Here is a 19,059-nt window from a genome sequence, read left to right as displayed (position 1 = left end):
CATACATTCAATCAAACATGTTAGTCACCAAAATCTTCATATAAATCAAGTAACATAGATGAGCTCATCAAGGAATGTTCTATCTAGTCATTACTATTTCATCTCAAGGTTTTAATGCCAAGTCATGAGTTATATGTCCTTTGAATCATTGAATTCCAATGAATGCTCAAATAGTACACTCGAAGTGTACGATTCAACAATTCATCAATTTCTTGTTCAAGTGTACCCTTTATAGCACTTAACCAAGAAACACTCTCTCGAGCCACATATCAATTAACAGGATTACCGGTCCAGGCTAAATCCTTTATATAACGTATACTTAGGGGAGCTCAATTAGGATTACTAGTCCAGGCTAAACCCTAATCATAACATATGCTCAAGAGGTATTACATTGAGATTACAAGTCTGGGCTTAATTCTTTTTATAACAAGGTCAATGGGATTACTCATCCGAGCTAAATCTCGTCCGCAACAAATGCAGGACCTTATCCATTTTAGGAAAGTGCTATATTTATCGGAATTCAAAATTCAATCGGGACTAACCCCTTTATCATCATTTCATGCACATATAAATTTTCCATCATAACATACATATAAGGCACATTATATAAATCAATTACATACAATGTAACATTTAATTAAAATAATTACATACCCGATTAAGTTACACAAACTTACCTCGACACTTATTCGCGTAAAAGTCTACTAATCCGAAATCTTTTCTTTTCCTCGATCTAGCCTCAAGTTTTTGTTTTTCGAATCTATATAAATGAATTTTATCATCAATTTCATACATTTCATACTTAAACGAACTCAATTTCTGTCCTAGGCAAAATTACCACTAACTTTTCCAAAAATTCCATTTTCGTCCCTAGGCTCGGAAAATGAAACTTGTGCAAATTACTCCCTATTCCAAGCCTAACTAAAGCCCCATTACAAATTTTCCAGCACATGTATTCATAAAATTTCAGAATTTTTCATCAAATTTTACAACTTTTCATTTTAGACCATAAATAATGTTTTGATCAAAAATCACTTTGTAAAAGTTGTTTATCTCCCAATAATCTTTCATTTTCTACCATAAATTTCTAATTTCATTAATGACCTATTTTCATACCTTGATAACTTTTCAAATTAATCCCTCAAATAGAGAGATTAAGCTATCCCAGTTTCAAAAATGCAAAAATTACTAAAAACGGGACAAGAGAACTTACCCAATTGGTCCTTGAAAGTTTCTTTTCTCTCTCCTAGGGTTTCCATGTGCTTTTAGGTTGAAGATGATGAAAATAGGATGATATAATTTCTTTTCATCTTTTAATTAATTAAGTATTTTGGTATTTCTAATTTAGTCCCTTGTCTTTTTCTATAATTCCATGGATGAGTCACTAAGAAAAATCTACATACTTTTCTTAATGGTCTATTTACCATATAAGGACCTCTAGTTTTGAATTCCATAGCTATTTGATCCTCATAGCTACTAGAATTTAACTTTCTCATTTTATGCAATTTAGTCCTTCTAGTAATTAAACACTTAATCGATACAATTTTCATATCAAAATTGTCATACGTCATTCCTAACATTTTATGGGCCATATGATAAAATAAAAATAAAATATATTTTAGGTCAGATTTGTGGTCCCGAAACCACTGTTCCGATTTCACCTAAAAATGGGTTGTTACAACTCTTCCGCCCATGTTTGCGGATTTTAACTATCAGAAGCTTACCAATCCTAATAGGTTCAGCACCCTGCGGTACCTCAGGAACTAGTTGAGGAGCAAGTGGGAGAGGTCGTTGTATAGCGGGGTTTGTTCTCAAGTATTGTGTAAACCATTCATTCATCATTTGAAAGAAGGCTTGTTTTGCCTCCTTGCTTCGGCCCTCAGACACGGGCCTTTCACTACCAGACACAGAGGTGACTCTTTGCACTGAAGCTAAAGCATTGCTCTTAGCTTCCTCAGTTTCGGCTCTAGCTCGGTTGGATGACATTACTATATGAAAAACACATTTAAAAATGATCAGAAGTCATTACACTATCACAATTTATATAATGGCATGTATATCTAGACTCGTGTTTGCTACGTCAAATCTGAGAATCAGCTAAACCGTAGCTCTGATACCATTAAATGTAACACCTCTATCCATATCCGTCGCCAGAACAGGGTTTAAGGGCATTACTAGACTTACATCACAAACAATCATACAATTTTGAGTTATAAATTTGCGTCCAAATTAAAAACCATTTGTAATTAATCATAAAGTCCTTAATACGAGTCTACAAGGCTCAAAACATGCTTTGGATGTGGTTCGGGACTAAACTGAAAACTTTAGATTTTTTTTCAAAACTTAGGAAATTTTCCACTATATCGGGGCACACGCCCGTTTGAATATGGGACACGCCCGTGTGGGCAGGCCATGTGGTCACACACACCTGTGTCCCGACCTCTTGTAACTCTCTGACTTGTAACTCATGAACAAATTGAGATCACATGGCCAAGTCACATGTCTATGTCCTAGGCCGTGTGGTTAATTAATTTAATTCAAATTAGGTGCAGGTTTCACACAACCATGATACACACTCGTGTTCTAGGCCGTGTGGCACACACAGCTGAGACACACGCCCTTGTCTCTGCCCGTGTGCCCAATTCTAAGTATTTTATTTCTCAAAGGGGACACACGACCAGACCACATGTCCATGTTACCAGGCCGTGTGTCACACACGGTCCAGACACACGCCCATGTGTCTGCCCGTGTGGACAAAATGAAGCCATTTCCTAGCTGCATTTCTCACCCAAATTCACCCAGAAACTTGTACATAAAACACTCAACTAATTCTATCCATTTCAAGCATTCTAATTGAACAAATCCATCATTCATCAAGGCATACCATTTCATGCATACATGGTTACAAACTCACCTTAGCTTAACTTAGGCATTAACAACATTTGATCACAAGAACTTAGAATAACACATGTGTATATATATATCATAATAGCTTACTAAATCATACCTAAAATGAACCATCACTAGCCATTCGAATGGCTAGGTTACAAAATAACATTTCAAGCTTCTATTGGCCAAGTTTTCCTATACATGCCATTATACCAAAATGATTTCACTAAATATACCAAAAATGTTAGACGATAATGTGACGATGCTCCAACGATCTTCCAATCTCCACGAGCTTCCGAGCACTATAAAATAGGGAAAAATAAAAGGAGTAAGCATTACATGCTTAGTAAGTTCGTATAACGAAGATTAAACTTACCAATCTTGATTATTAAATCTAAACATGCAATATCGTGTTTCTATCCATTTGACTAATTTGCCTAAGCACATACATTCAATCAAACATGTTAGTCACCAAAATCTTCATATAAATCAAGTAATATAGTTGAGCTCGTCAAAAACATTCTATCTAGTCATTACTATTTCATCTCAAGGTTTTAATGCCAAGTCAAGAGTTATATGTCCTTTGAATCATTGAATTCCAATGAATGCTCAAATAGTACACTCGAAGTGTACGATTCAACAATTCATCAATTTCTTATTCAAGGGTACCCATTAGGGCACTTAACCAAGAAACACTCTCTCGAGCCACATATCAATTAACAGGATTACTGGCCCAGGCTAAATCCTTTATATAACGTATACTTAGGGGAGCTCAATTAGGATTACTAGTCCAGGCTAAACCCTAATCATAACATATGCTCGAGAGGTATTACATTGAGATTACTAGTCTAGGCTTAATCCTTTTTATAACAAGCTCAATGGGATTACTCGTCCGAGCTAAATCCCGTCCGCAATAAATGCAAAACCTTATCCATTTTGGGAAAGCGCATATATTCATCAGAAGTTAACATTCAATTGGGACAAACCCCTTTATCATCATTTCATGCACATATAAATTTTCCATCATAACATGCATATAAGGCACATTATATAAATCACATTACATACAATGTATCATTCAATTAACATAATTACATACCCGATTAAGTTACACGAACTAACCTCAACACTTGTTCGTGTAAAAGTCTACTAATCCAAAATCTTTTCTTTTCCTCGATCTAGCCTCGAGTTTGTGTTTTCTGAATCTATATAAATGAAATTTATCATCAATTTCATACATCTCATACTTAAGCAGACTCAATTTCTGTCCGAGGTAACATTACCATTTTGCCCCTAACTTTTCCAAAAATTCCATTTTCAACCCTAGGCTCAGAAAATGAAACTTGTGCAAATTACTCCCTATTCCAAGCCTAACCAAAGCCCCATTACAAATTTTCCAGCACATGTATTCATAAAATTTTAGAATTTTTCATCAAATTTTACAACTTGTCATTTTAGCCCCTAAATTATGTTTTCATCAAAAATCACTTTGTAAAAGTTGTTTATCTACCAATAATCTTTCATTTTCTACGATAAATTTCTAATTTCATTAATGACCCATTTGCATACCTTGATAACTTTTCAAATCAATCCCTCAAATAGAGAGATTAAGCTATCCCGGTTTCAAAAATACCAAAATTATTAAAAACGGGACAAGAGAACTTACCCAATTATGCCTTGAAAGTTTCTTTTCTCTCTCCTAAGGTTTCCATGTGTTTTTAGGTTGAATATGATGAAAATAGGATGATATAATTTCTTTTCATCTTTTAATTAATTAAGTATTTTGGTATTTCTAATTTAATCCCTTGTCTTTTTCTATAATTCCATGGATGAGCCACCAAGAAAAATCTACGTACTTTTCTTAATGATCTATTTACCATAAAAGGACCTCTAGTTTTGAATTCCATAGCTATTTGATCCTTATAGCTACTAGAATTCAACTTTTGCATTTTATGCGATTTAGTCCTTCTCATAATTAAACACTTAATTGATAAAATTTTCATATCAAAATTTTCATACGTCATTCCTAAAATTTTACGGGCTATATGATAAAATAAAAAATATATATTTTGGGTTGGATTTGTGGTCCCGAAACCACTGTTCCGATTACACTGAAAAATGGGCTATTACGTGTTGTGCATCTTATCATTTCCTAAATAAATAGACATAGTACCACTATGGTCATTCATGTAAACTTTTCGGTAAAAGTTCCAAATTCTTTAGTACACAGGCTCTATCTCGGAATAACAGACAATCATCAGATTGAAATCTGCTATCCTGATTCAATAATTATTTCGTTATGTACCCATTTAACTTACAACTCATTATCACTTTTTTGGGCTTTACAGATTTGTTGCAGAAACATCAGTCTAGCTTTAAGCCAGCTAAACTTATTTTTTTATCAGACAATAGCAATCGAGTATTTATCGCTCACAAAGCAAACAAAGAATTTTCTACTCAAAATATCAGCACCTATAATTACTTTTCTTGAATGATAATCAATTACTAAATCAGGGTCTTTTAATAATTCAAACCATCTACTCTGTGTCAGATTCAAATCTTTCTATACCATTGGGTGTTTTCAAATTTATGATCAATATAAATATATATATGATATTTTCACGATACAGATATAGTTACCAAATTCTCAGTGCAAACACAATAATTGTCAATCCAAGATCATATATCGGGTAATTCTTTTCCTGTAGCTTTATTTGGCTGGAAGTATAAACATTACTTTACCTTTCTTCATCAAAATACAGTCTAATCCATTCAATGATGTACCACTGTGATAATAAATTCCTTACCTGATTCATACTGAACTAGAATAGATGCTTCGGTATCAGGGCTTCCAACTGATCAAAACTTTACTAACATTTTTTAGTCCATTCAAATATTACATCTTTTTGTAATATCCATATCATTGATGTAGCTATCATAGAAAACACTTTCACAAAAATTAAAAAGGATATCAAAGCTTTAAATTATTTCGAGGTTACAATCATCAGATAGGTTAAAACCATAATACTATAATAGATCTGACGTTTTCACTATATAAATGGAACAATACCTCAACCTCAATAATATTTTTAAAATAAAAGAGGAAAACCAAAGATGGCTCCAATATCAACTAGTGCAATAATATAGTTTCTATAATCTGTGTAACACCCCTTACCCGTACCTGAGATCGGGACAAGGTATGAGGCATTACCAGACACATACTCGGACATTTTCGAAAAACACTGGTTATAAAATTTCATTCTAATTTAAAACCAATCAAACAACATCATAGTGTCCCTATTATGGATCTACAAGATCCAAAAAATACATTAAAATCGATCTGGGACTAAACTGAGATCTATTGAAAATTTTAGTAAAATTCCTAGGGTTATGCCTCATACGCCCGTGTGGAGGCAAAGCACATGCCCGTGTGCTTAGGGACATGCCCGTGTCCCTTGCTCGTGTTGAGTTATTAGAATTTATTTTTCATTTTGAACCAACAAGGGTTTCCATAGGACAAAGCACATGCCCGTGTCCCTGGCCTGTGTCCCTCACACGGCCTAGACACGCCCGTATTTAAAAACCTAGACATTCTATTTATGACATCATCATTCATTTTGAGGCACACGGCCAAGACACACGCCCATGTGCTTAGGCCGTGTCCATCACACGGTTGAGATACACAGCCGTGTCTCTGCCCGTGTGTTTACTACCATGCAAACTGACCCAAAATTTTAAGTGCAGGGGACACACGACCAGGTGTTATTTTAAGTACAAACTGCCCGTGTGTCTACCCGTGTGGACCTTTTTAGGGTTATTTTCCAAGCCTTTGGTCACCCTTTATCACCTATACACACTTAATGACTTTAATGGTATTTAACATGGCCTAATTAGTATTTCACATGGCCTAATTATACTCTTAAACAACCTTGGTATAATTTATTGTATGTTAACCTCATCTCCTCGATTTAATACATGCTAAATTATCCTTTTTGTATTAGGAATTAACATAGCACATTTTACATTTTACCCTTAGGCCATATTATAACCATATACCATTATATGCTATGTCCACTCTCAAATTATTAGGTCCCATTTCAATCATCCATCCATGATAACCCTCATCATCATATCTTATGAAACATTTAAACATAAACATGCATCATTAGTAGGTTAACAACCTACATCAATATGGGTCAATCTCATGGCCATATACAAAAGAATAAGTATACCATTTAAGCCTCTACATTAGCTAGCCAAATGACACATATAACAAAAAAAATCAAAAACCCTATACATGCCATTAAACAAAATAAAGTATCTATATACCAAAGTGGGACAAGTCGATAGTATGTTGATTCTCCAACTGTCTTCTAATCTTCACGAGTCCACGAGCTCTGTAAGATAGGGAAAAGAGGAGGGGGTAAACATTTATATGCTTAGTAAGTCCGGATAACTGGAAAGTAAATTTACCGGTTAATTAGCATACAACCATATTTAGGCAATAATTCCAACAAGCATGAAATAGTTTCCCTATCACATGCACTCAATCATCAAGTTAGTCTCATAACAGTACATCATGTCATTAGTCTTAAATAAGCTCATCAATTCAATATTTTCATTCTTTATTTCTCATGTTAATCCTGTTGAATTTCTCAAATATCTCAATGGATAGCCCAAGAACGCACTCCTGTGAACCTTACATCTTATGGCGGGATTACCAGTCCAGGCTAAATCGCCCGTAGTAATAACTCATAGAGCAATGTCAGGATTACCAGTTCAGGTTAAATCCCTTTTTATGAAAATTTCTCTCATAAGCTCAGATCTGAATTGCCAGTCCAGGCTAAATTCAGTCCTTAATCAGATTACCCGTCCGGGCTAAATCCTTATTGCACCCATATTCTTCGGGAGGCTCGATCACTCAAGGAACACCAGTCCGGGCTAGATCCTTTCTATTTTGAGATTATTGAATTACCCGTTCGAGCTAAATCCTTTTCTGTAACACATGTAGGATCTCATGTCATGTAAGCCATAATTTATCCATCGGATTTCCCTTTCTATTTCAACTAGGACATTTATCATCCTTTTCAATTACATCAGCACATTTCATGGATTTTCATGCAATGAATATCTAAATTTTCATACATTCAAGAACATACATATTTAAGTATATTAAGAGTTTACTTAGGGTTATACGAACTTACTTGGTAATCGTTTCAGATTCGTATCTCGGTTATTCCGAAACCTTTCGTTTTCCACAGTCGACCTCTGGAACTGGTTCCTCGTGGTGTATATGAGTAAAAATAAATTATTAATACCTCACATTGTTCATTTCCGGCTTAAAACTCACCCTTGAGCAAAATGACCAATTTGCCCCTAACCTTCCACACTTTTACAATTTAGTCCTAAGGCTCGTAAAATGAAATGCATGAAATTTCTAAGTTACCCAAGCCTAGTCGAATCTTTTTCTTGCCTATAGCAGCCCACATTTTCTTCCATTTCACATTTTTCTACCCATTTTCACCACTTTTACAAAACGGTCCCTTAAGCCATTTCCATGAAAAACTACTTAGTAAAAGTTGTCTACTATCCTTTAAACTCTCATATTCCTCCATAAATCATCAAAACACAAACATCTCATGCATGGGTAAATTTTTGCATATGAACCCTAGCTTGAAATATGGGTAGAAATAGCGAGAGCATGTTACGAGGGTTTCAACAATACGAAGAATGTTAAAAACGGGGCTAGGGAACACTTATTATTGAGCTTGAAATGTTGGAAAACCCTAGCTATGGAGACTCCTTCAAATTCGACAACATGGAGAAGAAAAATGAGTGAAATTTTAGCTTGATTTTCCCTTTTTATTTTATTAATTAACCAAATGACCAAAATGTCTTTCTTTACTAACCTTTCCAAATTTTCCATGCATGTCCATTTTTGTCCAAAAACTTAAAAATTGGGCAAATTACTCTTTAAGGACCTCTAATTAACATTCAAAAGTAATTTCATACAAATTGCTTCTAGAACCCAAGTTTTGCAACTTATTCAATTTGGTCATTAATTTCTAATTAGACACCTTACACATAGAATTTCTTCATGAAACTTTAACACATGCATATTTTTGTATCCTAGACCTCATAATGATCATGAAATAATTATTTTAATGTTAGATTTGTGGTCCTGAAACCACTATTTTGACTAGTCCGTATTTTGGGATGTTACATTTCTCCCCTTTTAGGGACTTTAGTCCTCGAAAGTCTTACTAGTAAACAAGTTCAGATATTGACTTCTCATGGTTTCTTCATGTTCCCGTGTAGCCTCTTCCACTCCATGTCGATGCCATAAGACTTTCACCAAGGCTACATTTTTGTTCTTCAACTGTTTGACTTCCTGATCCAAAACCTTAACCGGTTCTTCACTATAAGTCATATCCGATCTGATCTCAATTTTCATCGGTGAAATCACATGAGAGGGGCTTGAACTATATCGTCACAACATGGATACATGGAATGCATTATGAATCTTTTCCAATTTGGGTGGCAATGCTGAACGGTAGGCTGATGGTCCAAGCCTTTCGGTGATCTCATATGGTCTGATAAATCGCGGACTCAATTTGCTTTTCCGGCCAAATATCAATACCTTTTTCCATGGAGACACTTTCAAGAAAACTTTCTCTCCAACTTGAAATTCGATCTCCTTTTTTGTCAAATTAGCATATGACTTCTGTCTATCCGAAGCCGCTTTCAAACAGTCTTGTATCACTTTAACCTTTTCTTCAGTTTCCCTGACTAAATCAACTCCGTGAATCTGCCTTTCCCTGAGCTCTGCCCAATAAAGCGAAGTTCGGTACTTCCGGCCATACAATGCCTCGTAAGGTGCCATCTTTAAAGTTGTCTAGAAACTGTTGTTGTAGAAAAATTCCACCAATGGTAAGAAATTTTCCCAACTACCCTGAAATTCAAAGACGCAACACCGCAACATGTCCTTAAGAATCTGAATCGTCCGCTTAGACTGACAATCAGCCTGCGGGTGAAAATTCGTGCTAAAACTCAACTTTGTACCCAAGGCTTCTTGCAGCTTCTTCCAAAATCTCAAAGTGAATATCGGGTCCTTATTTGAAATAATCGATATTGGTACCCCGTGTAATCTCACAATTTTAGATACATACAAGTCGGCCAATTTGTCAAGTGAGTAGTTAGTTCGTACTGGAATAAAGTGAGCCATCTTCGTTAGCTTATGAACCACAACCTAAACAACATCTTTCTTTTTCAAGGATAATGGCAATCCAAACACAAAATCCATGGTAATTCTATCCCATTTCCATTCAGGGACCATCACAAGCTGTAACAAACCTGAAGGTACTTGGTGTTTAGCTTTGACTTGCTGAAATATTAAGCAGTTCGAGGCCAATTCATGTCCCAGACATGTCTTACACTAGCTCTCGTCTCAATTTCGATGCCATGTCCCAGACATGGTTTTACACTAGCTCTCATAATGTGGCCGATGCATGTCCCAAACATGTCTTACACTAGTGCACAAATAACTCGAATGTCATGGCATGTATATCCGATTCATTTCCTAATGTTCAAATGGGAGTTTTACTATCTCAATATTCATCATACATAATCATTTCCGTGAACAAACAATTTATGCTATATCAATTCAAACACATATAATAATAATGTAGTTGTATTATTTACATACAACTTACCTCGGATTACAAAATGTAGACGACTAGTTCGGTTTAGTCCACTTGTTTTGGTTTTCCCCGGTCTAGGCCCAGATTTTGTAACTCTTGATTTGTAGAGAGACTAAGTGGCTGAAATTCCAAGCTTCAAAAACCCCTCTAATGGCTGCTATTTTCGGTGGAAAATGAAGAAAAAAGATGACCCTTTTGATTTTATTTTAATATTCAATTTGCTAATGTCATCAATTACCAACCCTAGTCATCTTTTGAATTTTTTTGACTCCTCATGTCTCAATGGCCGACTAGCTTTTCTTTTAAGGGTTTAATTGCCCTTTAAAGACCCCCAATTTAGGTTCTCTAGCTTTTTGACACCTTTAGCTATCAAAATAGGACTTTTTCACTTTATGCGATTTAGTCCTTTTCACAATTAAGCATGAAATTGCTAAAATTAATTCACCAAAATTTTCATACTCTCATATAATCATGCCACAACACATAAAATAATATTAAAAACAATTTCTCTGACCTTGAATTAGTGGTCCTGAAACCACTGTTCTGGCTGGGCCCAAAATCGGGCCGTTACAATTCTCCCCCTTAGGGATTTTCGTCCCTAAAAATCTTACCGATGAATAGATTCGGGTATTGGTCTCTCATGGTCTCCTTGGGTTCTCATGTGGCTTCTTCGACTCCATGTCTATGCCATAATACTTTAACAAGTGCAATACTCTTATTCCTCAATTTTTTTAATTCCCGAGTCAAAATCTTAACTGGCTCCTTGCCATAAGTCATGTCCGAGCTAATCTCAACCTCTGTTGGTGAGATCACATGCAAGGGGTCCGAACGGTAGCGACGTAACGTAGGCACATGGAATAAATTGTGTATCTTTTCTAACTCTGATGGAAATGCTAATCGGTATGCTATTGGTCCAATTCTCTCAGTCACCTCATAAGGTCCAATAAACTGTGGACTTAATTTACATTTCCTTCAGAATTGGAGAACCTTCTTCCATAGGGATACTTCCAAAAATACTTTATCCCCGACTTGAAACTCGATCTCTTTCAGTTTCAAATTTGCATAGGTTTTCTGTCTATCTGAAGTGGCCTTTAAACAGTTGCGAATCCCCTTACCTTCTTTTCGGTCTCTTTAACTAAGTCAACCCTGTGTATCTAATTCTCTCTCAGCTTAGTCCAATACAAGGGTGTTCGACACTTACGCCCATACAAAGGCTCATAAGGCTCCATTTTCAGACTTGACTGATAACTATTGTTGTAGGCAAATTCGACTAGCGGTAAATACTTTTCCCAACTGCCTTGGAACTCGAGAACACAATATCGCAACATGTCTTCTAAGATTTGAATCACTCTTTCTGACTAACCGTCAGTTTGCGGGTGAAAAGCCGTGCTAAAATTTAGTTTTGTTCCGAATGTCTCTTGTAACTTTTTCCAAAACTGCAAGGTAAACCTCAGATCTCTATCTGAAATAATTGGCAATGGCACTCCATGAAGTCTTAAGATCTTAGAAACATATAGACCGGCCAATTTCTCAAGGGAATAGACAGTACACACTAGTATAAAATGTGCCGAGTTAGTAAGTCTATCAACAGCGACCCAAACTAAATCCTTTTTCCTTGGTGTGAAAGGCAACCATGACACAAAATCCATGGTTACTCGGTCCCACTTCCACTCAGGAACCATTACGAGTTGAAGCAAACCTGAAGGTACTTGGTGTTTGGCTTTCACTTGTTGACAAATTAGACACTTAGAAACTACTCTGAAATGTCTCTTTTCATTCCCGTCCACCAGTACATTTTATTCAAGTCATTGTATATTTTCACACTACCCGGGTGGATAGACAAACAACAACTATGTGCTTCTCATAAAATCTTTTGAATAAGCTCATTATCCTTTGGTACACAAACTCTGTCTTAGTACATCAAGCATCTGTCGGTACTAATCTGAAAATCTGATTCAACACCCGACTCATACTAAGTTCTCTTGGCTTGCAATTCACCATCGTTATTTTGAGCTTCACAAATTTCCTAGAGAAACATTGGTCTAGCCTTTAATTCTGCTAGAACCAAACCATCTTCTGACAAGGCCAATTGGGCATTCATTACTCTCAAAGCAAATAAGGATTTTCTACTCAATGCATCTGTGACCACGTTCGCCTTTCCCAGATGGTAGTCGATAATCAACTCATAATCCTTTATCAATTCTAACCATCGCCGTTGTTGTAAATTCATCTCCCTTTGAGTCATCAAATACTTTAGACTTTTATGGTTAGTAAATACTCGGCATCCCTAGCCATACAAATGGTGTCTCCAAATTTTTAATGCAAACACGATGGTTGCTAGTTCCAAATCATGGGTCGGGTAATTCTTCTAGTGTGGTTTTAGCTGTCTCGAGGTGTAGGCTATCACCTTGCCTTCTTGCATGAGCACACACCCTAGCCCATTCAAGGATGCATCACTATACACCACAAACTCTTTTCACGGTTTCGGTTGCACTAAAACTGGGGCTTCGGTCAATAAAGCCTTTAGTTTCTCAAAATTTTGTTGGCACTTCTTCGCCTATTCGAACTTAACATCCTTTTGTAACAACCTTATCATCGGAGTAGCTATCATGGAGAATCCATTCACAAATCTTCTGTAGTACCTAGCTAAACCAAAAAAGCTCTGAACCTCTGACACATTCCTCGGTGGTTTCCACACAATAATAGCTGAGATCTTGCTTGGATCAACTTTAATCCCATCACCCGACACAATGTGTCCTAGGAATCTGACCTTTTGAAGCCAAAATTCACTCTTACTAAACTTTGCATATAACTGTTTATCTCTCAAGGTTGGTAAAACTGTTCTCAGCTGCTCCGCGTGTTCACTCTCATCACGTGAGTAAATCAATATGTCGTCAATAAAGACCACTACGAGCTTATCCAAATACGGCCGGAAAATGCGGTTCATCAAATCCATAAACACCACAAGGGCATTTATTAAACCGAAGGGCATAACAAGAAACTTGTAGTGCCCATACCTCGTCTTAAATGCGATTTTCGGTACATCTTGTTCCTTAATCCTTAGCTGATAGTAGCCAGACGTTAAGTCAGTCTTAGAAAACACAATGGCTCCCTTCAATTGATCAAATAAATCATCAGTCCGTGGCAAGGGATACTTGTTCTTCACAGTCACCTTGTTGAGCTGTCTGTAATCCATACATAACCTCATCGACCCGTCTTTCTTTTTCACAAAAAGTACCAGAGCACCCCACGGGGAAAAAATTGATCTTCTAAAACACTTATCAGTTAGTTCTTGCAACTGTACTTTCAACTCTTTTAATTTCGTCGGAGCCATCCTATACGGAGCAATCGAGATATGAGCCATACTAGGGACGAACTCGATACCAAACTCAACTTCTCTAGTTGGAGGCAATCTGGACAACTCTTTCAGAAACACATCCAGATACTCACATACCACCGGTACTATCTCAATTTTCACTTTAGACGCTTGGGTATTCAACACAAATGCAAGGTAGGGCTCATACCCTTTTCTCAGATATCTTTCTGCAGTCATGGACGATATTACTACAGGTGAATCTTCTGATTCATTTAGTTCAACCCTAAGAACATTACCGTCTTCACATTTTAACTCAATAGATCTCCTTCCATGGTCCACTACAACACTATGATAAGTTAACCAATCCATTCCGAGGATTACATTGAATTCATCAAACGGCAACAACATAATGTTGGCCAGAAAATTATGACCCTTAATTGTCAAGGGACAATTTCTACATACTTGGTCAACTAACACATGCTTGCCTAATGGGTTAGATACTTTTACTACAAATTTAGTAGGTTCAACTAACATATTCATACTCGGTACCAATTTCATGTAGACATAAGAATGGGTAGACCCCGAATCAATTAAAGCAACAACAAAAATATCATGAAGAGAAAAAGTACCGGTAATCACATCTAGTGAAGATGTCTCTTCGCGAGCGCGAATGGCATAAGTCCTTACAGGTGCTCGGCCCTTGGACCTCATAGTTGTATTTCTTAGAGCACCTCTGCTGCTAGCCCCACTGCTTGGCTTCTTTTGTGGTCTACCCCTCGAAGGAGCACTATTTGCCCTCATATCTTGCCTTTTCTCTTTGTTGTCTAATTCCTGGCAGTTTCGGATGAAGTGGTCTAGTGATCCACATTTGTAGCAATCCCTCTTATTCCCTCGGCACTCGCCGAAATGACTCCTACCACATTGTGAACACTTGCAATAGAAGTGGTTTGAGCTTTAGACGTCGTGTGCTGCTTGTTCATGCTCTTGCTTGAGAACCCTGTTGACGCGTTTGATCGGGTAGGAAACTCTCTTAATCTCGTAGATGAGGTCTGCTATGATTTCCCCATCTATCTTTTCCTTGAGTCTCGAGACTCGATGTTAGCTTTTCTATTCTCTTTGGCCAATTCCTCGGCCTTACATGCTCTCTCCACGAGCACCACAAATTCCCTCAATTCGAAGATGCCAACTAATAGATGGACATCTTCATTCAATTCGTCCTCAAATCTCTTGCACATGATGGCTTCAGTAGATATGCACTCTCTAGCGTATTTGCTGAGCGTCACGAACTCACGCTCATACTCTGTTACTGTCTTTCAGCCTTGCTTTAGTTCAAGAAATTCTTTCTTATTTTGGTCGATGAACCTCTGACTAATGTACTTCTTTCAAAATTCTTCCTGAAAGAATCCCCAAGTTACTTGCTCTCTCGATACGACTGACAGGAGAGTATTCCACCATTGGTAGGCTGAGTCTCGCAGGAGCAACACTGCACACTTTACGCCTTGCTCAGGCGTGCATGATAGCTCATTAAATACCCTAATGGTATTTTCTAGCCAAAACTCTGCTCTTTTCGGGTCATCATCAATATTCATCCAGAATTTCTGGGCCCCTTGTTTACAGATTCTGTCCATTGGAGGTTTCTCTCTCCTAACCATCTCTACTCCTTGAGGAGCTATATGAACGGGTTAAGAAATTGGGGGAGGTGGGGGAGGTGGAGTATTCAGATTCGAACGAATGAACTTCAAATATGACACATCCACCATGTGGAGGTAAGCTTCTCTAGCTCCTCTACCCTGACTTATTGTTGCGGGCCCACTATCTACTGGCGCGGTCCTTTCAGCAGGAGCCGGCACATTACTCTCCCCATTATCCGTCGTAGCTACGTCAGGATCCATTTACTATATAAATAAAAACACAATTTATCTCGTCAGGAGTCATCACACTATTAATATACAGTTATGGCATGTATAGCTAAACTCGTACTCACACTATGTGAGTTTTAGAATCGAATAAACCATAGCTTTTATACCACTAAATGTAGCACCCTACACCCGTGCCCTACGCTAGGACGAAATATGAGGCGTTACTAAACTTAAACACATGCATTAAAACATTTTCAAGCCACCAAGACTTGATCAAATTTAAAACTCTATCGAACTTTGTTTAAACTCCATAATGTGGGCCTACATGGCCTCAAACATTCATTACAAACCATTCGGAACCAACTCGGGTCCTTAAATCGACTTAATAGAAATGACTCTTGAAACTGAGCACACGCCCGTGTGGAAGGACAACACGCCTATGTGGTCATTAGAACATGGCTGTATTGATGGCCCATATGACACACACGGCCTAAGTTTCTAGGGACACGCCCGTGTCCCATGCCCATGTGAATTAAATTCTAAATTTGAACTTACAGAGGTTTTCACACGGCTTGACACACGACTGTTTCTATGGCTCGTGTCCCTCACAGGCCATGACACGCCAGTATCCTAGCCTGTGTCTAAAAATCTTGACATTCTGTTTCTAAAGTCAGCAACCAATAAGGGGCACACGGCCAAGGCACACCCCTGTGGCCAGAGGCTGTGTCCTCCACATGGCTGAGACACAAGGTCGTGTCTCTGCCTGTGTGTTTACTACCGTGCATTCTTACTTGCAAATTTTACGTGCAGGGGACACACAGCTAAACAACACGCCCATGGGGCTGGCCGTGTGTGACACACGGCCTAAACACATGCTCGTGTAGACAATATAAGGCTATCTACCAAGCCCTTGCCACCTTGAAACACAATCTATCATCGACCAACATATCAAAGTCTAACTTAATATGATTTCTCAACCCAACAACCATAGCTAAGGCTTATATATACATTTCTTATATTCAACCATGCCAACAATTTCACATTCATGAAAGACTATCTTGCATTCATATATAAACTTTCAATATTAGCCATTTTTCATGGCCTTAAACAAAATGAATCAAATGCTAAAGTAAGCCAACACTTTGGCCAATTAACAATGACACAAAACTCAAAAGTCAGAGTCTTATACATGCCATAATCAAAATGAAAGATCTAACTATACCAAGAGCTTCTGATGATAGTGTGATCGATGCTTCCGATGTTCGATGATCCTCGAGCTAATTAGGCGGCACTATAAGAAAATGGAAAGGAGAGGGAGTAAGCATAAAGCTTAGTAAGTTGTATGCAAATAAATATAACAACTTTACCATTCATCATCTTGCTCATAGTACTAAAGTAGGTATATTAACAACTTACTCATCACTATCCAATACAAATCACACAACATATATTGAGCTCACATCTCATACATTTCAAATAGGTACCTGTACCAATCACAACATGGTTAAACTTTTCTCGTTTAACTTAAACTGTAACTCTCACCGTTGAACCATTGGGAATGCTATCGGAGATTCACTAAGCCTCATACATAGATTAAGATACCGATGCCATGTCCCAGACATGGACTTACTCTGGCTCATCCATCAAGTCGATGCCATGTCCCAAACATGGTCTTACACTGACTATCGAAATCAAGGCCGACGCCATGTCCCAAACATGTCTTACACTAGCGCACAAATAACTCGAATGTCATGGCATGTATATCCGATTCATTTCCTAATGTTCAAATGAGAGTTTTAGTATCTCAATATTCATCATACATAATTATTTCCGTGAACAAACAATTTATGCTATATCAATTCAAACACAGATAATAATAATGTAGTTGTATTATTTACATACAACTTACCTCGGATTACAAAATGTAGACGACTAGTTCAGCTTAGTCCACTTGTTTTGGTTTTCCCCGCTCTAGGCCCAGATTTTGTAATTCTTGATTTGTAGAGAGACTAAGTGGCTAAAATTCCAAGCTTCAAAAACGCCTCTAATGGCTGCTATTTTCGATGGAAAATGAAGAAAAAAGATGACCCTTTTGATTTTATTTTAATATTCAATTTGCTAATGTCATCAATTACCAACCCTAGTCATCTTTTTACTTTTTTTAACTCCTCATGTATATATGGCCAGCTAGCTTGTCTTTTAAGGGTCTAATTGCCCTTTTAAAACCCCCAATTTAGGTTCTCTAGCTATTTGACACCCTTAGCTCTCAAAATAGGACTTTTGTACTTTATGCGATTCAGTCCTTTTTCACAATTAAGCATGAAATTGCTAAAAGTAATTCACCAAAATTTTCATACTCTCATATAATCATGCCACAACACAAAATAATATTAAAAATAATTTCTCTGACCTCAGATTAGTGGTCCCGAATCTGGATGGGCCCAAAATCGTGCCGTTACATGAAAATTTTGATACAAAAAATTTATTGATTTAGTGCTTAATTATGAGAAGGACTAAATCACATAAAATGCGAAAGTTGAATTCTAGTAGCTATAGGATCAAATAGCTATGGAATTAAAATCTAAAGGTCCTTCTATGGTAATTAGACCATTAAAGAAAAGTAAGTAGATTTTTGGTGACTCATTCATGGAAAAATTGGAAAAGGTCAAAGACTAAATTGGAATTTGAAATAATTAAATTTATTAAAAGATGATAAAAGAAAATATCATCTTATCATTGTCATCTTCAACCTAAAATTTTATGAAAACCCTAGGAGAGAGATGGGAAAATTTCAAGACTTAATTTGGTAAGTTCACTTATCCCGTTTTTAGTAATTTTGGTATCTTTAAAACAGGGATAGCTTAATCTCTTTATTAGAGGAATTAATTTGAAAAGATATCAAGGTATGAAAATGGGTCATGGATGTATTATGCTAGAAAATAGAAATTCATGGTAGAAAATGAAAGCTTATTGATAGATAAACAACTTTTACAAAGTGATTTTTGATGAAAACATGATTTAGGGACTAAAATGAAAAGTAGAAAATTTTGATGAAAATTCTAAAATTTTATGAATACATGTGCTGGAAAATTTGTAATGGGACTTTGGTTAGGCTTGGGATAGGGAGTACTATGCACAAGTTTTATTTTCCGAGCCTAGGGACAAAATTGAAATTTCTGTAAAAGTTAGGGGCAAAATGGTAATTTTCCTTAGGACATAAATTGAGTCCTTTTAAATATGAAATGTGTGAAATTGATGGTTAATGAATATAGATTCAGACAACACTAATTCGAGG

At 36.8% G+C, this 19,059-nt stretch overlaps 1 protein-coding gene across 1 annotated transcript in view; it reads right to left on the bottom strand.

Annotated features, from left to right (window-relative positions):
• LOC121217894 (uncharacterized) overlaps positions 1 to 15,557 on the bottom strand; it is a 69,498-nt gene extending 53,941 nt beyond the window's left edge. Inside the window, exons 1-4 of the mRNA XM_041094478.1 lie at positions 15,343 to 15,557; positions 14,535 to 14,818; positions 14,044 to 14,243; positions 13,403 to 13,701 (exon numbers count right to left, since the gene is read on the bottom strand). Coding sequence (XP_040950412.1) covers positions 13,403 to 13,701; positions 14,044 to 14,243; positions 14,535 to 14,818; positions 15,343 to 15,557 — 998 coding nt within the window. The remainder of the gene's footprint in view (positions 1 to 13,402; positions 13,702 to 14,043; positions 14,244 to 14,534; positions 14,819 to 15,342) is intronic.
• Between the last annotated feature and the right edge of the window lie 3,502 nt (positions 15,558 to 19,059).

This window comes from Gossypium hirsutum, chromosome A03 (genome assembly GCF_007990345.1).
Source record: "Gossypium hirsutum isolate 1008001.06 chromosome A03, Gossypium_hirsutum_v2.1, whole genome shotgun sequence".
Taxonomy (NCBI): domain Eukaryota; kingdom Viridiplantae; phylum Streptophyta; class Magnoliopsida; order Malvales; family Malvaceae; genus Gossypium; species Gossypium hirsutum.
The sequence above is the reverse complement of the archived record's forward strand: the minus strand, read 5'-3'. Positions and strand labels throughout refer to the sequence as shown.